General features: G+C 37.2%; 2 protein-coding genes across 6 annotated transcripts in view; one reads left to right on the top strand and one right to left on the bottom strand.

Moving 5' to 3' along the window:
* Positions 1 to 8591, top strand: part of CCDC152 (coiled-coil domain containing 152) — a 22244-nt gene extending 13653 nt beyond the window's left edge. For all 4 annotated transcript variants that reach the window (XM_072030998.1, XM_072030997.1, XM_072030999.1 and 1 more), the window contains exons 5-10: positions 2421 to 2489; positions 3735 to 3799; positions 4950 to 5052; positions 6184 to 6311; positions 7035 to 7121; positions 7643 to 8591. In XM_072030998.1, coding sequence (XP_071887099.1) covers positions 2421 to 2489; positions 3735 to 3799; positions 4950 to 5052; positions 6184 to 6311; positions 7035 to 7121; positions 7643 to 7765 — 575 coding nt within the window. In that variant the 3' untranslated portion in view covers positions 7766 to 8591. The remainder of the gene's footprint in view (positions 1 to 2420; positions 2490 to 3734; positions 3800 to 4949; positions 5053 to 6183; positions 6312 to 7034; positions 7122 to 7642) is intronic.
* SELENOP (selenoprotein P) lies at positions 7863 to 17762 on the bottom strand. 2 transcript variants are annotated; one of them, XM_038170618.2, is made up of 5 exons: positions 17565 to 17738; positions 15436 to 15639; positions 13378 to 13590; positions 11487 to 11604; positions 7863 to 9650 (listed from the first exon to the last, which is right to left on the bottom strand). In XM_038170618.2, the coding sequence occupies exons 2-5, from the start codon at positions 15624 to 15626 to the stop codon at positions 9009 to 9011; spliced, it is 1164 nt and encodes a 387-aa protein (XP_038026546.2). In that variant the 5' UTR covers positions 15627 to 15639; positions 17565 to 17738; the 3' UTR covers positions 7863 to 9008. The 2 variants fall into 2 exon arrangements, with proteins under 2 accessions (XP_038026546.2, XP_071887095.1); XM_072030994.1 differs by having other exon boundaries at positions 8958 to 9650; positions 17565 to 17762.
* Positions 17763 to 20433: the final 2671 nt, after the last annotated feature.

A 20433-nucleotide genomic window follows, 5' to 3' on the forward strand; every position in this document is an offset into this window, starting at 1 on the left:
TAGCACACATTATCAGCTGCGGGAATTAAAAGCAACTTCAGCAATGCAGTGGTACTCTGAAAACAGGAAGCAAAGTTTCAAGACTAAGCAACCTCAGTTTTTGTGTTCCCAGTCTTTGAAAGTTTTGGCGTTTTACTGATAAGGTGACGAGGAACAGAAGAGATAAAAATAGTATTTGATGAAAATTAATGTTATGTTACAGGTAGTGCATATGGTCCTTCCTTTTCCTACAGCATCCTGTCTCATTCATGATAAGATTTTGATTTTCTATAGCTAAAAAGATGATGGTAGTGTTTTATCCCCAGATCACTATATCACTCCCTGTTCTCTCCACCTCCTCATTCTGGGAAGCAACTGTATGCCTACGCATGCATTCAAGACCAATTATGATTACGAGCATTCATGGTTCAGATATGATAGAACTAAGAAAGGTTGATGTGAGTGGTTGGACTCACATTATCCTTTAAGTCTGATTTCGTTTGTCCGGCCTTTATCCTGTGCTGAGTTTCCTGTTTATCCACCTCACTTTACTGCGTGCTTCATTGTGTGTTTGTCATCTTACCACTACTGCCCTTCTTCTCTTGGCAGCTGCCAATCCTCTTCACCATTAGTTGCTTCTTGACTCACAGTTCTGTTATCTATCTTCCAAGGCACGTCTAGCTCTGCTGTGTCCTCCCATCTGCATCTGTTTCTTTCACAATGTCTTACCCAGTCTCTGCCTTCTTCATTACAGTAAAGCATCTTTAATTACCAACAGAAGGAAACAACATGGTTACAGAACGGAGAGGCTGACATCAGCTTTTATTACAGAGCAGCAGTTACCTCTTAGGAGGTATAATAGGAGACATCTTGTTCACTTTTGGGGGTGTCGATTTGAGTCTTGAAAATACAGTACCAAGTTGTAAATGGTCTCATAGGGAGCACATACAAAGAGATTTTCTGAAGTCAACAGCTTGACTGAATTTGAAATGGCCACATTTTCAGAGTGGAGGTCAGAAAAATGTTTGATAAAGGCTAGGTCTCCTCCATTGACAGTTAAATGTTCCTGTTCTGAAAAATATATATTTTAGCAATAATGACCATTCATGTGATAGGAGGACAAATGCATGAAAAATAATTACAAAGGACATTTTAGGAAAGCACGATCTCTCAGAGCCCACAATGGATTTTTTCATGTTCATTTTTACTGCTGTTAAGTATGCAACTCAATTTTTGTAAGCTTGCTGTTAGTTTTCATACCTTTATGTACTTTTTATCAATTTGTAATGCTCATTGTATGTAAAACATAATTAACAGCCTTAAAATTACTGTTTAGCCAGCTTCTATAAGCTAAATGGTGTCTTCCTTGCCATATTAAGATAGGAAAATGTTTAATAAATGTCATTAACTGTTAAGCAATTAAACATTAGACACCCTGGAACTGTATCTTCAGCAACATTTAAGAACTAAAACATTGCAGCAGACAAAACTAATTTAATGTAGAAAAGCAATTTATTTTGCTTTTAAACTTCCTTTATTAAAACATTTATTTGCAGATAATGTTGTGTATCAGAGTTCTCCAGTGTTCTCTTTCCCCCTTCATAGATTGTGGAATTTAATGGAGATTATCAGAGTGCTTGATACAGTATTTGGAAATTCACACATCTATCCAATAATAACTGGCTTATTATAATTTTTCAAACCCCTATCCTATACACTGTGATCACTGTATTTTTTCCCCCAAATGTACAGTAATTCCTATACATGCCCAATGTTTGCTGTTTAAGTAGCTGCCTACAAAATGCTCAACAGGCTTTCCTTTAGCATACCATTGTTTTGGCTGAAGTTCACCTACGACAGCAGATACATGGGATGACGAGATTGCTAAATAAGCAAAATCTCAACTATGAAGTAATTTGCATTTAAATTATTATTTTAAATGCCCAATCTGTGTATAGCTTCTTTACTTTTTCTGAATTCTTGTGGTCTGTTAACGGAAGGCTATGGATTTCCAAGCTGATTTATATAGTGCAAGTAAGCTTTGAAATATTACATCCTGTAAGTTACTTGTGCAAAAATGTCCTTCTTAAAAGTCGTGTGAATTAAACAAGGTTAACTCACAAAGAGAAAGACGAAACTGATTCTTTAAGAAGAGTTTAAATCATCATTACAGCGGGTAAAGCAGTATATTTTTCCTACTATTCAAAAAAAAAAAAAAAAAAAAAAAAAGTGAATTGAATATTCTCGGAAGACCAAACAGAAGGATTTATGCTTAAAAGTCTGTTACTAAAAATGTATGTTTTTCTCTTACATTTTTATAGTGTTTTTAAAATGTTACCTAAACCTGGTGTTTATTATTCTTTTACAATTGCTATAATGAATTCCAAAATTAAAGTGGTGAGGAAGTTATTTAAAACTACTGGATTTCTCATTTCTTCTAGAATGTACTACCCTACAAAATGTGATCAAGGGTCTAACACAAACTCTTGAAAACCACTGTAACGTGAAAGGTAAAAGCAAAAATGTTCTTATATATTCTGTGCAGTATATTAAAATAAGTAGACTTTTACAGTTTTTCTTTATATTCACATGGTGTTTTTTTTTTCAGAGAGAGAAATTCAGAGGCATCTTCTCTCTTTTTCAGAGAGAGAAATTCACTGGCTTTGTTTCATTTCAGGGATGAAACAAAGTGTATCTAAAATCAATCCTGTGCAGATTTTGGCAGTCTATGTGCTTAATACATGTCTACTGCTATTATTCTACTTAGAATCCACACATAAAAGAAGTTCTGTTTCAGTGAGATCTTTAATTAATTTTATTAATTTTATTAGGATTTACGTTTTTTTTTCAGCACAGCACAGAAAATTTTAGAAAATTTGAGAAAGTATTATTTGATCACTAAACTATAGTTCCTTTAAGCATTTATGTGTTTTTTGTTTTTTCTACCAATGTGCTTTGTAAAACCAGTCTTAATCCTCAGCTTAATGTCATTAAAATCTGGCTGTTATCCAGAAATACTCAACAATTACTCACTGTTGTTTTAAAGGTAAATAGAGAAATATTTGTTATATTTTTATACACATCATATATTAAAGTATCTTTATATCACAGTTTAATTCTACAGCCTATACTCTATTTTATACCCATTGTGTGTTCAAGGAAATTTAGCATAAGTATTAGTAAACTTCTAAGATCTAGAAGTATATGGCTGTTTTTAATACTCAAAATGGATTGTACTAATCAAGAAAGCAGTAACTGCTTTTTCTGAATTCTATTTTTGAGATGCTGCTTTCCAGTGTACATAATTATTGTCATTGCAGACAGTCTTTATAAGAGCTTACACACATTAACTGAGTTGTGGCTTTGAGAAACAAGTCCTTAAAAAGTTACATCTCCTAACTTGAAAGTGCTGTGGACCTTATAATAATTTGTTTTGTGAGCCAGTTAACTTTGCATATACATGTAGGTTTTCTTGACTGCATTGGTAATCAGAAGAGAAATTACTGTTCAAATACCCAACAAATATTATGAATAAATTATGAATTTTCTTATTCCAAAAAAAAAAAAAAAAAGTGGAGGCTGAGATTATGTAGCTCTGTAAATTAAAATTATCAAGTCTAGAATATGTAAATTTTTGTAAAGTTCAGGCAACTAAAAAAAAAAATGCAATTAATTTATTTATTCTGCTTTCATGCTAATAACTGTTAAAATGTACCTTTTAGTATATTATTCTTATTTATTTATTTATTGTTTAGATGAAAATGATAGACTGAAGGAAAACATTCACATTTTGGAAGAGAAATTAAAGGCTTGTGAACAGGTTTGTTACAAATGATCAGAGGAATTCAGTCAGAGGAATAGTAATCTCTCTTTCTCTGTTTTTTTGGGAGTAAATGCTGTAAAAAGAATAAATCCCTCATAATAAATACAAGTTACCACCTCTGTACTGTTATCTTTCCCTCTCTGGTTTAGAAAGGAGGTAACATAAGCAGGGCTAGCCACATGCTGTGTGCTATCTCTGTGCTATGATTGCGTATCTCTTCCCTTATAGGATTAATGATCTTATTGCCAGTTTTCTTTGCGTGTGTTTACACTAGTCATAAATGTATATTAAACTTTTACACCAATAGACCTGTTATCGTGACAATTTGAGAATAAATAATGCTTTCAAAAAGACACATGCAAACTATGATTATACATGTCTTTTATGTATAAATGCACATCTAGTGATGTTCTGAAGGCACTTACTCGACCACCCTGTATATGCTATTACCACCAAATATTAACTGCCTTTGTAAGTGACTTAAAGAATTGCTTTGGTCAGTGTCTACCTACCATGCTGAAGGCTCTGACAAGAGCTTTGGAGTAAGCACCTCTACAAATACTATCAATTCCTTTCCAGTTACAGAGTATTTCTCATTAGAGCAAACTTAAAACAGGTGTGCTCAAACTGTTCACTTGAATATCAGTGCTACCAACATCACAACCACTCATACCACTGATGTTTCCACTGCTACCAGTGTAAAGTCCTACAACCCTGAGATCCTTGGAATAAGCAATATTAACAACCTTGCATACTTTAAATACCATTTCTGTTATATAGTCCTACATTCAAAAATCCAGTAAGGTAAAAAATATAGTCACTTAACTAACTGCAGCACCACCTCATACCCTAGACTGGGGAAAGGAATACCACCTCTACATTTGCCTTTTCTCCTCATAAGTGAAATTTATAATTTTATTTTAACTGGTAGCTGTATTAAAATGAAAATTGCTGCATCTTTCATCTGTAGACTTCCACCAGTTTCTTTAAGAAGTAACTGGAATTTTAGAATTGAACGGGTGCAACATAAAACAAGTACTGAATTATAGAGTACTGTGCATTTTGATGTGAATGTTGTGCTTTGCAGAAGGCTTTCTAAGCAAGCACAGAAACCTGAAGATTTTTATGAAGCTTTTTACATTCACAGGAATATAAAGATCAGATTGAGAAACTTATGATAGAAATTCAAAACAGAGAAGAAGCCCACAAATTAGAAATAACACAGTTGAACTGCAACATAAGAAAAAAATGTAAGTTCTCTCAAGACTAAATGCTAGATAGTTGGGTAAACCATGTTGTAACCTTTAAGAACCATAAAGAGCTATACTCCTTCTAGCACAAATGCAAGAATTCAACTTCTTCATGGAAAACACTAGAAAACAGTTTCTATTTAGAGTACAGATGTCATACTGACAAAACAATGACACCTGAAAGCTAGAAAAGGATAGTGTTGAACTGAATTTGATCTTGGCTCAAGAGAACAGAATCATAGAATCATAGAATCATTCAGTCTGGAAAAGACCTCTAAAATCACCTAGTCCGACCTTTATTCTGGTACTGGCAAGTCCACCACTAAACCATGCTACTAAGTTCTACCTCTACACATTTCTTGAAGACCTCCAGGGGTGATTACTCAACCATTTCCCTGGGCAGCCTGTTCCAGTGCTACACAACCCTTTCAGAAATTTCCCCTAATACACAACCTAAACCTCCCCTGGTGCAACTTCAGACCATTTTGCCTCATCTTAGCACTTTGTGCCTGGGAAAAGAGCCTGATCCCCACCTTGTTACAACCTCCTTTAAGGTAATCAGGGTACAAGGTCTCCCTTAGAGAATGGCAGTAGGGTAACACTACAGCAATGTAAGATGAACAGAAATTCCAAAAAAGGTAGAACAGACACTGTGAACTTTGACTGAACATCTGAAGGAATGAAATTTTGGATAAGTGCTATGTGGAATATTACTGAAGTGTGAGCTAGACTGCTGTGAGGGGGTGTTCCAGCTCAATAAGAGCATGACATCATACCTTTTTTTGCAGATAAATAATTCTGCAAAAAGAAACACCTGATTGCAGTATTAATATTCTTTTCATTACTGACATAGCCTTGAAAAATAGGATTTTTTGGTTATCCACTTAGCTTAAAAAAAGGTAAGTAAAGTCTTTGTGGAATTTGATCTACAGAATGCTTCTTTAAGGGGACTTCATCTCACTTTCATGGAACAGGATGGTTTCCACATAGCTTTGATGTGTATTTTGTTTGACTGAAATTGTTTTCCTGTGGAATACGAAGTTCTAATATTTGGGAAATACTTTTTTTATTTTTTACATCTAATCATATTCTATAATTTAGTCATCATATTTGGTGTTACTGTGTTATTAGCTGAAGCACAAGAGGTGGAGTTTAGAGAACAAATAGAGAAAAAAGAACTGGAAATACTAGAGCTAACTAGGCAGCTGAAAACCCAAGATGAAGAGAAGCAGAATGAAATAATTAAACTGCAGATAGAGGTATGTTTTATTCTGAGTTAAAGATCAATTATGCATTGGGTAAACTTAGAAGACTGTGTAGTGAAAAATCGCATAGTTAGTACGTAAACTAACATGACGGAACCTATGAAACTTGTGATCATCTTTACAAAGATCAGTGGCACATGTTCTCTTCTGTAATGGTATCTGAGTAGTTTCTGCTCTGAAATCTAGTCCTGCCTGATACACATGGAGAGTGAAGTTCAAGGTGTTCTTGGTTTAAATTACTTGAAAATTTTGCTACTTTTTTGAGCTATAAAAATTAATACTTTATATTTATTCTTAATCTTTTTTATTTCTAAATGCTTGGAAGGTGGTTTATTATTTTTTTTTATTAATTATTTTAGTTTTATTTTTTAAATAAACGTCCAAGAGTTTTAAAACTTCTAATCCTGCAGAGGTTTGAGTAATAGAATTCAACATGTATTTCATGGCTCAAGTTTTAAGACACTGTCCTCACTGCAGAAAAAATATGTAAATACTTTAAACCTTTCACATTTAAAAAAAAAAAAAAATCAAGGTGTGAAAGTGTTTGGGCTGAGTTATCCTTGGAACATGAGGGAAGGGGGATGGTTTCAGAATTTTTTAGCATCCGTTCATTTTCTCCTGCATATATATACACATATATATATATCCTTGTATTAACATACTTTTTTTTCCCCTCTTGCTGGGTTGTTAATGTTTTTAATTTCCTGATTCTTTCAGTTCAATGCTAAATTGGCAAGAGTCCAGAATAAAACAACAAAATCATTTTCAGATGCTTCTGTCTTGCCACAAAGTATCTATCGAAGGGTATGTGCTTTAATAGCCTCTAATCTGCATATTCAAACAGCCGTTCTCTGGGGTGTTACTGTGTTCTGTTTGTTCCACAATAAATCTTTATTTGGGAAAAAAGAGTTCCATGTCTTACAGGGCCCATCTTCACTCTCTCCAACACATCTCTCCCACCTCTAGACAACTAATTTCATGTCTTTTGCGCTGATGTTGGTATAGATAGAGTTTACCTTAATACCTTTGACATGAACAACAACAAAAGCCTACACGTGAAGTGGTTTTAGTACAGAATTTTTAACTTTGGAACTTAAGGTAGTAATGACATCAATAACTGATACAAATTATATATGCATTATTGTCTTTGTAGGCTGGGAATTTTGTGATGTCACAGAAACAGGATTTTGGGGAAGTCATCTTTGTAATGTTGTGATAAGAAATACTGAGAAAGATATTCTAATATTTTGCATTAGCAATAGCATATTGCAGGTAATAATCCCACCTGATTTTTATGAACAAAGACTTTTCTTGCATTTTTGCAGAAGTTGCAGCATCTCCAGGAGGAGAAAAACAAGGAAATTGAAATTCTCCGAAACACCATAAGAGACTTAGAGCAACGTCTTAATAAAGGCCAGGACTTGCACTTCAAACGGAGGCGGTTTTGAGTAAATAGCATGAGGCGCTTCAGTAGTACAAATGATGAGAAACAGTGTATTTCAAACCAAAAAAGTAAAGTGAAAGTAAAAACAACACAGGAAGAAATACTGAATACTTTTTATTGAAAATTCTCTTTCCATATATTCCAAAAGTAGGCATTCTGTTTATATCCATACTACTTTCTTGCTAATTAGCATTCACCATAAAAAGATTCAGGTTTCGTAGGAGTAAGAGTTTTCCTATTAAATCATCATTAGTTATGGTGTATGCTTTCAAAGCAGCTTTCCTTTCTTGAACACTCACTTCATCCAGGAATCCTTTACACAACTGTGTCTGTAATTCAACTTGGTTAATCAAAATTAGAGAAAGCTAAGCTACAAACAGAGAAATTACACAAATGTCAGTGGTATATTACCTTGCTAATCAATACAGATTTAACAAATTCAGTACTGTCATAAACAAAGATAAACATTAAACCAAGAGTGAGTTTGTTCTGTCCCTTTCTGTTAAAAATGTTGATTCCACACAAAGAATTGTTAACACTTCTCACTTCAGACATGATCTTATTAATCATTCAGTGGGATTTTACAAACTGTAGTAGAATGCATCAGTGGATCCTGATACTGCACCTAACCCACAAACGTAAAGCATACAACTGTGATTTTAAAATAATTCAATTGTTGCTTGTATCTTACACTTGAGATAAAAAGTTATTTTGGCACACTGTTTAGAAATAAGCTTTTCTTGTACATAATTTGTATCCCCAGGTCAGAAAAAGCTTTTGAGTATATTCTATCTTAATTAAAAAAAAAAAAAAAAAGGAAAAAAAAAAAAGATTAAAGTGTCTGTTTTGCTTTTCTTCTATTCTTGATTGCAAAACATCAGACAGGAACCCCTAGGTCATAGTTTATGTTCCTGTCCTCACAAATGCAAGCAGAATGTTAGAAGAGAAACAAGGAAGACAAATTAATCAAGAATGCCGACACCTCCCACATGCAACTGAAAAACAAACTCTGGGTTAATTAAATTCCTTTATATTAATGAATTTTTTGTTGATGGAGTTTGACAGGTATTATGTAATTCCAAGAGCACTGCTCTTTGCAAAACCTTAACTCTACACTCCTGTCACCTGTCGTGGTCTAATTTTCATTTGGGAGTAATGGAAATACTTCTCTATTAATCTATTATTTTTTTCCTCTGCTGCAATTAAATAAATTTAGGCAATAGGACTTCCTTGCATTTTTAAGGTGCTTAGTTTGTTTTTCATGCTCAGTTTCCTGCCCTTTCCTGTCACTGTCAGGTGTCGCTAGTTTCACTTGCTCCTGCTGCTGGTGACTCTCAGGCAGCAGTGAGCAGACGTCACTGTCAGGATTCAGTGATGTCCTCTGCTAACAGCTGGCCGTGTCACCTGCAAGAATTTGGAAGTGCTCCGCGACACTGTCAAGTGACAGCATTTCCTAGCTCTTCAAACAAAAGGTGTCGACAATGACAACATCAGCTACTGGATGTTGAGTCTGAAGATGCTGTCTGCCAATTTCAGGTTAACTGGTTTTTACAGCTGGTTTTCCCTTTTTTTCATAGTTTTGTATCTTGTCTAAGAATTTCCACACCTTCTCCTGGAGGAACAATTTCTACCTGTTCATGGCTACCTGTCTGATCATGTATGTTATGGTCAAAAACTCTGTGACGCCGACTGCTGTGATGGTGACGTCTTTGAGTTTCAGAAGGAGCCTGATGGTTCTGATTTTTGGAATGACGGTGGTGGTGGTGGTGGTGTCTGTGCCTATGTGGTTGGTGGTTGTGATTTGAGTGTTGACCACTTGGCTCTACCTCTGCTAGCTTTTCATCTGCTTTTTTCGTGATGTTTTCGCATGTTGCATCAATATCAGGTTCCTGCAAAACATAAGTTTATACAAAGCATTGTATTTAATTAAACTACTTGTAAATATTAATCATATAAGTATTTTTGCAGTACTTAGAACCCAACCAATGAGCTATTTTAAACTGCTGTTTATAAGTAGTTTTGAAAAACTCACGGAGTAATGTAAGGGGTGAGCTACCGTCTATATTTCCTTGCAGAAAAGAACAATGCATTTAACATTCCAGCTTCCAACAAAATCAAGAAAATACAAAGACTATCCAAAAAAGTTCTCTCTGTAACCTCTCTGCCCTGGAGGTGGGTGGGGAGGGGAAATCCAAACAAGTTGGCTTCAAGAACAGAGTCTACCACACCCTCTGTGATGCAATTACAAAAGAAAAACTGGAATGAAACATCTGCCTCCAAGATTTGTTGGAGGCACAAAAATCCCCTGTATCACCCAGATCCCTAGCTTAACCGCCACTTTTCTGTGGTTGGACACCTCAGGCACAGGTAAGCATGCCAGTGGAGCAGCTATGAAAAACAATCTCATACCACTAAGAGTGGGGTTGTGGAAGATGTTTCCATAAAAATAGATAAACCAGTCAGCAATATATGTCCAGTTGCTGAACACGAAAGCTTTCTTTAAATAAGAACATTGCAGCTGGCAAAGTTGTTCAGAATGGTTTCTCCATCTGAAGATTAAAGCACATTCATGTGTCACTGCTGCCTGGTTGGCTGTAACTCTGTAATAGGGCAGGGAAGATTTTCTGTCACATACTTTTTGTGTCCTATTTCAATTCCCAAATTGTAGTGTTTATCAGACTGCATGATTCCAGCTGTGATTATTTGTGTAAGCACTAGGGGCTGAACGTGAGCTAGGCACAAAGGTGCCGTGTGCCTTCTGAACATCATATGTGGTGTTTAGCATTTTAAAACTTTGAATTGTCCCTCCTAAGGCTAACCAAGAGGGGAAAAAAAAAAAAAAAAAAAAAAAAAAAAAAAAAAGTGTTTGTTTCTGAAAGTGCTGCTTTGCTGAAAAAAAAAAAAAAAAAAAAAAAAGAAAAAGGGAAAAAAAAGATGTGAATGTATCAAAAGAAACCTTGTTTTACAACACTGAAAGCTGGACAGGCCTCTTAACATTAAATTTTAGAAAATATGGTTTACATAATTGCTAATAAAAATATTCTCACATCCAACCTGCCTGAGGCCTACATTCAGCTGAAAAGCTGTATGATAGAAACCAAAACAATGATTCTTGTCCAACGTTCATGACTATGTATGCACGTTTCTTGGTAATCCTTGAAGTATTTCTGATCCCTAGTTATATGTAAAACAAAGCTACCCTTTTTCTTTCATAATAGTAATAATTGTCACATTGTATTACCAGTTCTTAAAATTAACTATTGTATACTGTACACAGTATACAATAACTGTATACATTTACTTCTATACAATATATTATTGTATGTTGTATACATTCAAATATAAACTAAAAGGAATAGTAACTCACACCAGCTCAGATTTGGCTGCCATGTTTCCCCCCAAAATACTATTTAATTACCTACCTGTCCCCAAAAATGGTATCTAAATGCTCACTAGCTCCAGAAACAGGATTACCACACAAAGTTGTATTTAGATTTCTGAAAATGATTTGCATTTAGGTCAAGGGCAGGAATTTAAATAATCAGTCTATTCTAAATTACATCTAATTCATTTTCAAAAAATATGTAAATGTTCTCTGTTAGACCCATGAAATGTCTAGACTCAAAATGCTGTCTTTTGGGATTAATCACACTGAAAAAAAAATATAAGTACTGCTCAAATCCAGTTTCCTTTCTTAGTATATGAAGAATTAAACTAGAAAATACCGTGTAAGAGCAGTTTCCACACTTGTTTTCACAGTATGCAATCTTAATAGCTTCTTCTACGTAGTTGAAAGACAGGAAGGAATAGGGAAGACCCAGGTGGTACACTAGACGGCCGCATCTAAGAAGAGAAAGAACTTCACAGTTACGTATGCAGAAACATACACAAATAAAATTAAATATTTTTTCTTAACATACCTTATTTTACTCATGTCAGTCCACCCACAATGTACAGACCAACAGAGAGCAATTTTCTCCAAGAAACTTACAGTAAAAACCAGCATCTGCCTTACAAATACCTGTCTGCTCAGCTGCATCAGATGTAGTGTGAAGCCTGATTTCTGACTGACATAACAACTCCACGGGCAGAAAACTCGGCTTCAGCTGCACCCAGGTTACCAAAGGTTACAAAGGTTAGCAAGATCTGTTTTACTAACGAGGAGGGCTGTTTGCATACTGGTACAGATCACCACATGGTTATTGTGTACAAAGAACCACAGAATATCAGAGTTGGAAGGGACCCACACATCTCATCAAGTCCCACTCCTGGCTCCATACAGGACCACCCAAAAACAAACCAAATGTCTGAGAGCGTTGTCCAAACACTCCTTGAACTCCAGCAGCTCAGTGCTCTGACCACTGTCCGGGGGAGCCTGTCCCAGTCCCCGACCACCCCCTGGGTGCAGAACCTTTCCCTAATGCAACTTAATGTTTTTTGTTTGTTTGTTTGTTTTTTATGGGAATGAGCATTGTGGTCTATCTCCATTAGTGATCTTGTGTGCATGAGGGAATTTTTACAGTGCGTGTTTGCCCCATGTCTGTACTGTAATGTTCTGGTATGTCCTTGACCAGCTGGAATAAATGTGCAAGCTGTACACAAGGGCACCTTCTTATGTGCCCCACCTGCAATGTCAACAGCAGTTCCTCCAGCCTTAGCTCCCTACATGTTTGCAGTACACATCTAGGACGACAGATTGGCAGGACAAAAATTCCTAGAACCAAAATGGACCACAGCCAAACTATTGCCAAATCAATTAAAAGTGCCAGTGTAGGTGTATCCTATGTGTTGACAGCACAGAATTGTTCAACCTTTAAACGTTGGCCAGGTATCAGCTTTGGGGACCCTCCATGGACGACGTTCTGTTTGTCTGTCATATAACATCAACCTTCCATACTGGGGCTTATTTGCTCCCTAATTTGCATTTCATGCCTAATTTCATCATGTTAACCAAGAACAAGAAGGACCAAAAAAAAGGTGAAATAACTTTCTACTTCTCTAACAAACTTCATTATGCTTCAGTATGAACTGAGAATGTTCTTTACACTAGCATAATAGTAACTGAGATGGACATCTTAACTGCAGGACTTTTCAAATAATTTCCATCACTTCAAAACTGGAAAATCAGGACTTCAAGTAAATAATTATTACTAGTTCTGCCAAAAGATACATGTCCCTGTGACGCCTTCAGCAACTTCAGTCACAATGTTTTTGTGAGAAGTCAGGTAGCTCAAGTAGCTTTTTTGGCTTGATTCTACTTTCAAATACATGGATGTAATGAAGTTGTCAGAGCATAAAAACAGCTTAACATCAGAATCATCAAATTCTGCACTCAACTATATTAATCTAAAATTAATAGTGATTAATTTTATGCAATCAATTATGAAGAAGAGTAATTATGAAGAAGAATGTACTTATCCCAAACTCACTTAGGCAAAAGCAGACTTTTGTTTCGTAGCTTCCTTTTCCCAGCAAAAGTTCAAGTGCTTTACTCAGTGCAACTTAGATTATAACGTTTTTGTTAGGAGAATATTTTAATGAATTAATATAGAGATTTACAAAGCATTAATCTAAATATGTGCAAATATTTTCCTGTTTTTTCTTTTAAACACAGACCTGTCATAGATGAGAAAATCATCTTTGTTTCCATTTAAGGTGGTCCACACATCAGCTTGATGTTCATCTTGTTGGTAGACGGTAATATACTCTGAAACACTTTCTTTCAGTAGGTGAAATTTCTTCTGGGAATAAGCTCCTTGATGGTTGACAACCACATACGAGATATTGACAAGTCCTTCATTCTCTAGCTTCACTCGCAGGTCCTCCAGTCTAGAGGAGAATGTGAAGAAGCAAGACCATAAATCAATTGTATTGGTTTTTTCTGTTTGGTTGGTTGGTGTTTGTTTTTTGTTTTTTGTTGTTTTTTTTTGCTTTGCAATGCAAAAACATTATTCTTAAATGTATGCATGCTTCCAGACATAAGTTATTTGCCACATCAACAAAAGTTAATGTCCTCCATGTTCCTTGCATTACAGCAAATGTTTTTTTTCCTCTGAGTTTTAATGGCAACGATCTAACAACATTAAAACATCCCTGCTATTTGCCATAGCTATCCACTATGTCTTTGGACTTAATGATCCTGAAGGTCTTTTCCAATCTAAATGACAGTATGACTCTATGCTATCACCAAGCCAGACTCTACAAGAGCTTAGAAAGCTAAGAAAGACGACATCTGTTTTCACACTCTTCATGGTCTAACACAGATAGATTATGAGATGTCTGTATTCAAATGATGAGCTTTGGGTCACATAGGTGGTTAAAGAATGAACAAAGTGAATATATCAGGATGATGAAGAATCAAGAAAGCAAACCTTTATAACAAAATAGGTTTGTACAGCAGCCAGATGTGATAGTCAGAAAAGGGATGTTACATTAACAGGATTGAAAAAATGGCTCTATAGAGTGTGTTCAAAGCCTGGCTGGCAGGAATCAGTCTTCCTCTTTTTCTGTTCCATCACAAACCCCTTCTTCCTTGCTACCTAGTACAGAAAGCTGCTTTCTTGCTATACAATGTTTTCGTTCATTCGATCAGGATCACTCCATATGCATTACTCTATAAAACATTTTAATTTTTTCATTTCCAGGAGATACTCCAGAACTTGAAAGAATACAGCCTTTCTAAAATGCATGGAATCAAGTCCAACTACCTTGAAAGCCAACCACAAAGCTCATTTTTGACTTCGATGGAGGTAGAAATTTCCCATTGTTTCAAAATCCAGCTCTTGAAAAATTTGCAAAGACTATCATAATATGAACTTAAGCAGCCTAGAGGGGAAAACGCATATGTTATTACAGTGATCAAAATCAAGCCATGAAACCAGAAGTATGAATTTTTAAGCCAAACTGATTTCACAACCACTAAATGAATCCAAGACAAGGGTTGTATGTAATTCCTGTTTGGGTCAACTTAAAGTTATTTCCTTGCTCCTGTTACTGTCATGCTACCTAGTTATTTCTACTGAGGTAGGTTCAAGAAACCAGCGCACACCAACATCTCAGGACTTGTATGAAAATATAACAGATATTCCCTTAAACTCTTCATCATTTTTTGCAAGGCTAGTTCTTACTGTATCTTCTGGATTTTTTTTTTATTTTTTGTATCTAGAACCTCTGAATAGAGGCTGTGAAAGAACATTAAAAACTTGCATTTTGATTTGCCATTCCCCCTACAGATTTTACATAAAAAATGAGTGATAACTGGACTGTTTCAGATGTTCTAGCCAAGTCACAGAATTATTTTTTTTGGCTTCAGCATCCTACTATATTAATTATCTGCTCCTAGCTGAAGCATCTCTCTTGAGGAACTGTTTCTGTTGGCTTTCTGTGTGTTTTGGGTTTCACCGATGTCAAATTGATCTGATCTGATGCTGTAAATACCATCTGGAGAACATGATCTGTTAGTCAGGATGACGCTAAGAGCTGAAGAATCTTTGCCACCGGTGCAGAGCACTCCTACACCAGGGCACACACACCAGCTGGGATTGCCAGGGGCTTTTGAGGAAGCTAGTGTTCACTGAGTGCATCTGTAGTTGGGCACATGAATTATCCTCAGATGGCTTTAAAAAATCAACCACTCATGGTTTAACGAAAGATGGGAAAGAGATTTACACTCACCTGGAAGCCTGCAGCAGGCACAGGTATCAGCTAGCCTGGAGGAGAGCCACCACCGTCACCGAGCCCCTCGAGTTCAGCATCGGGTTCTCCTCCCCGACCCGCCATTCGGGGGGCTCCTGGCAGTTCTGGGTCTCTGTCCCTCCTCCTGGGAGGAGACAGAGAACCAGAACTAGCCCCAGCCCTGCCCACATGGCTGGGCTTTATCTGAAAAGAGAGAAAATAAACAAAATGAGATCAATGCCTAAACGAAGTTCAGACACTGAAATTCCCACAACAAAACACAGCAGGATACTCATTCCATTCAGTTTAGTTAAAATAAATAAATAAATGAAGTAAAAGAGCATAAAATTGAACTACTGTTGGCTCCTTAATCATATTTCTTTCATTTTGCAGTTGAGTTCTCCTACATTAAGTATTTTTTTAAGTAATTAATTAATTTTTTGTTGTTGTTGAAAAATTTTTCAGAATAACTGAAATTTCTTTTAATGCTACTGAACAGCCCCATTTCCCATTTTTTGAACTCAGTGGTGCTGAGCCAGTTTACACTAGTAAGAATCCAGGCCAGTTCACTCCAGACTTGGGTATGAATCCAACCTACTCAATGGCAAGTCCACTTATTTACAAGAAATTGCACCACCAGAGTATTTTGATACATAGCAAGCATTACAGTTCCTGGCAGGAAAAAGAAAACAGAAAAGAAAGAGATAAAGAAAAAGAAAACAGAAAAGAAAGAGAAAAAGAAAGAGAAAAGGAGAAGAGAAGAGAAGAGAGAAGAGAAGAGAAGAGAAGAGAAGAGAAGAGAAGAGAAGAGAAGAGAAGAGAAGAGAAGAGAAGAGAAGAGAAGAGAAGAGAAGAGAAGAGAAGAGAAGAGAAGAGAAGAGAAGAGAAGAGAAGAGAAGAGAAGAGAAGAGAAGAGAAGAGAAGAGAAGAGAAGAGAAGAGAAGAGAAGAGAAGAGAAGAGAAGAGAAGAGAAGAGAAGAGAAGAGAAGAGAAGAGAAGAGAAGAGAAGAGAAGAGAAGAGAAGAGAAGAGAAGAGAAGAGAAGAAAAAAAGAAAAGAAAAGAAAAGAAAAGAAAAGAAAAGAAAAGAAAAGAAAAGAAAAGAAAAGAAAAGAAAAGAAAAGAAAAGAAAAGAAAAGAAAAGAAAAGAAAAGAAAAGAAAAGAAAAGAAAAGAAAAGAAAAGAAAAGAAAAGAAAAGAAAAGAAAAGAAAAGAAAAGAAAAGAAAAGAAAAGAAAAGAAAAGAAAAGAAAAGAAAAAAAGAAAAAAAGACAAAGTTTTTTAAAAGTCAGCTTGTAGCATTTGGATCCAGTTGAAAAATCTCTAAAGAATACAGGAATAGAAACAATTTTGCAAAAGCAGGAAATGAAAACTCAAGTTTCAGATTTGCCCTATCTTACAAAAACTCCTGCCCACACTAAGTCCATTTAATGTTTATGAAAATCAAAACATACAAGAAATTCTGTAGTTATCCCTCTAGTCCAATAACATAATAATTTTGGGTTAATGTGTGCAGAAAAGTCTCAAATAAAGTTTTAAAACTGCTCCCAAACACATCCGAGGCTGTGGAATATTGTGAATTCAGCACTCACATCAGAGTCTGATAGTAAACACAGGATGTTTTGGACACAGTAAATTCTGATAAAGGGTAGGCTTTTCACCAATCTTGTCATATTCAGAAATAAATAAATAACACCAAACTTTTAATTACTGATCTTTTCAAACAAGAGCCAGCTGCTGCAGCGCCAGCATCATGTTGAGAAATCCTGCTGTCCCCACGTTCCCTGCCTGCAGTTGTACCAAAACTGTTTTTGGGTACAGCACTTTGAGGATGAGATACTGGCCCAAGAAGCATCAGCAGAGCCAGCTGTTCACTCTTCCCACACGTCTGGGACGCCGTCCACCTTCACAGGGCTCCACTAGGAGGGCGCGAAGCTCCTGGGGCATCTGGCGATGCTGCTCTGCCTCTGCAGCCTCCAGATGGGAGCCGCGCTCCCACTTAACACTTCCCTTCGCTTTTCATTTTCCAATGGAAATTTCCACCGTTGGCCTTTTCAGCCGGGGAAACAAGCAGACACCCTGCCAAATCTGAAGTCCCGGCGCTCTAGTCGAAGTGAAAACAGCAGACTTACCCCTTCCTCCCCACTCGCCTTGGCAGCGCCGCTCCGCTGCGCCGCGGAGGAAAGCGTGGTGGGGAGCAGGGCTGCGGTATTTATACTGCTCTTGTTTATCTCGCTGTGCAGACACGGTTCAAAGTTCAGGGAGCTCACTCCAAGCGACCTTGCAAGCAAAGCAAACCCCTCCAGCAAAAGTAGCCAAAATATTTCTGGGTTAACTAGTTGCGAACAGAAGCGTTTTGTCAGGCGGAACAGCGAGGAGTGCCAGGCGCGAGGGCTGAATTTCGGGTCGTGCCAAGCACCAGTCACCCCAGAGCTGGAGGCAGTGGTACAGCCAGCAGGGAGGGGTGGGCCAACGAGTCCTTATTTTGTGAACACAGCCAGAGGGGGAAGGTACTTCTCCATTCACAAAAATGCTGAGCTAGCAGGTTTTTGCACTTATGCTTTATCTCGTGGTTGCTTAGAGGATGGTGTGCCAAGGCTGAGTGCCTGTGCGCTGTAGAGCTCCTCTGGCACAGCTGCTCTGGGTTACGTCAGCTGGCACTAAAACTTGGGGAGAATCTGCCCGTTCGTCAGCTTATGCCAGAGGTTAAAGTCCAGATCTCCAGACATTTAAAGCAATGTAGATGCACGAAAGCCACGAAGCTCTCTGTGGTGGCAGCCATTTATCTCTGCTAGGTTTGCTTTCAGCATTGTCATCACTGAGGTGCCTGAGGACATTTGTGTGAAGATGTTTTCCCTTCCCCAGAGAGGGAACTGTTTATGCATAAAGTGTCTTACTTTGACAGCAATTTGCTTCGGATGGATTTCCTTCAAAGTACAAGTTTATGGATGTTTATGGAGAAATAAGTGTTTAAAAGTAGTGTGCCTGCAGAGTTTAAGGTGGTGAGATTCACACTGCTTAGCTCTGTGGCCTGGCACTCTGTCCCCTGCACAGACGAGCTTCGTGCTTCTGGTCGAAAGTCTCATTGGGCACGAAGAACAGAACTGCTGACCTCGGAGTTTATCACCAAGATGTGCTATGCTCAAGCCAGTGGAAAGAAGGACAAAGATCTGAAGTTTTATTCCATAGTCTCTGAGGACACAGTGAAGAAAGCAGAAACAGATGTCTGACAGGGACTGGTTTGTTTGCTTGTTTGAAGTGGGACGTGCTCATGTTGCTTTTGTTGTTGGTGAAGTGAATCTCTGTGTACTCTGCCAGGCCTCATAGCTGGAACCAAGACCCCAGAGCTGTGACGATGTCCTGTGCTGTTGCAAGCAACAGATTATTTGCTGGGCCTGCTGCCTCAAGATAAGTCGTTGATTTTCAGTGCTAATAAAGCCCTACAGGGTTTGCTGGATGTTATTTGGTACGTATCAGGTCTGTCAATTCCTAAATGAGCACTGAAGCAGCTAAAAAGAAAGGCTCTACTGACCGGGAGGGGAGTCAGATACAGCTCAGTAGTAACTGACAATTGGTGTCTTACCAGTTACTGCAACACAGGCAGAAATAAAGAGCAGTATTCCATTCCCGTTTCTTCTGCAGCTATGCAGAGGGACTTGCACAACGCTTAATTAACCAGTGCTGAGCCTACGAGCTATATGTTATACCACTGAGCACTGCTGAGACTCACAGCTCAGGACTGCTGAGGAATAAAGGGTCCAGACACAGTGAACTGAAACAGCTGGCTTATAAATCAGCCAACTTCCTGCTGAGGATGGAAATCCACAGTGGTCACTGCTGAAAAGTTAGTATTTTCTCCCAAATAGTATGCAGAGACACCTGCAGACCCTCAGTTCCCTTACAGAGATGAGAAGCAGCAGTTCTGATACCAACTATTACTGTGCTGATGATTACTGTTTATTACATTATTTAGTATTACATTATGTGATAGCTATTACAACCCTTATAATATTGAGAAGAAGGCCACAACTACATTCATAGTCATAAGCCATAAGCGTCTTGCCTTACAACATTCACCCTACCCAAGACTGGTGCTCTACTTCAAGATTTCTTGAGGAAGAAAGTTCGTCCATCTTAAAGCAAGTGGTAACTAACATTATGTTGGTTGTGGGTGTAGGTGGTTCTAATTCAGTTGTTTTAGAAATAAATGACCTCCTAAATATGTTAAAACATCTGTCTGAAGCATTACCCTTTCTGAGTGGGGGAAAAAAAAAATCCACTTCCACATTTTTTTAAATAAATAATTGTAAAATTTACAGTATAAAATTCTAAACATTCAGTTTCTTACAGCCTGCCCCCTTGAATTGGAAGGCTCCTGTAGCCCTTTACACATGGCTTCTAATGAAATAATTGTCCTAAATCTTAATTTTAATTTCCTCTACAAGTATTTTCTTAGTTTTTGAGAATGTTCCAGTCTCGCTGCAGGAGGCAGTGAGAAACTATCAGCTGTAATTTGGACAAGTCTTCAGTTTCAAAGAAAATAATTTTTATAATTATCATCCTTTTAATACTCACTTTCTTTCCTAGCAGGGGGGAAAAATGGTTCTGGTGGAAATAACAGCCCTCTTCCCTTCATGTTGAGCACAAACGGTACACTTTTTGACATGTATCAAACTTCTCAAAGCATCACAGCACCAAAATGCCAATGTGAAGGAAATTTGGAAACTAACTGATATTTATGATTTCTGTCATCTAGACTGGTAATTGGTATCATACACATTTCTGAAAAAAAAAAAAAAAAATCTCAGATGGACATGGAATTATGAGGCTGTTGGCAACGACACTCTGGTAAAGTCTGCTGCAGTGATTTGCAACGTGTGCAAATAACAAGAGAACAGAGGCAGAACGTGGATCCAGCACAAATTCTGTCACAAGACCTCAAGACTTCAGTGTCTTTGCTCTTGGGACTGAAGGATGTCACAAACAGGGAATTCAAAGTCC

Source organism: Anas platyrhynchos, chromosome Z, assembly GCF_047663525.1.
Source record: "Anas platyrhynchos isolate ZD024472 breed Pekin duck chromosome Z, IASCAAS_PekinDuck_T2T, whole genome shotgun sequence".
In the NCBI taxonomy this organism is placed as follows: Eukaryota; Metazoa; Chordata; class Aves; order Anseriformes; family Anatidae; genus Anas; species Anas platyrhynchos.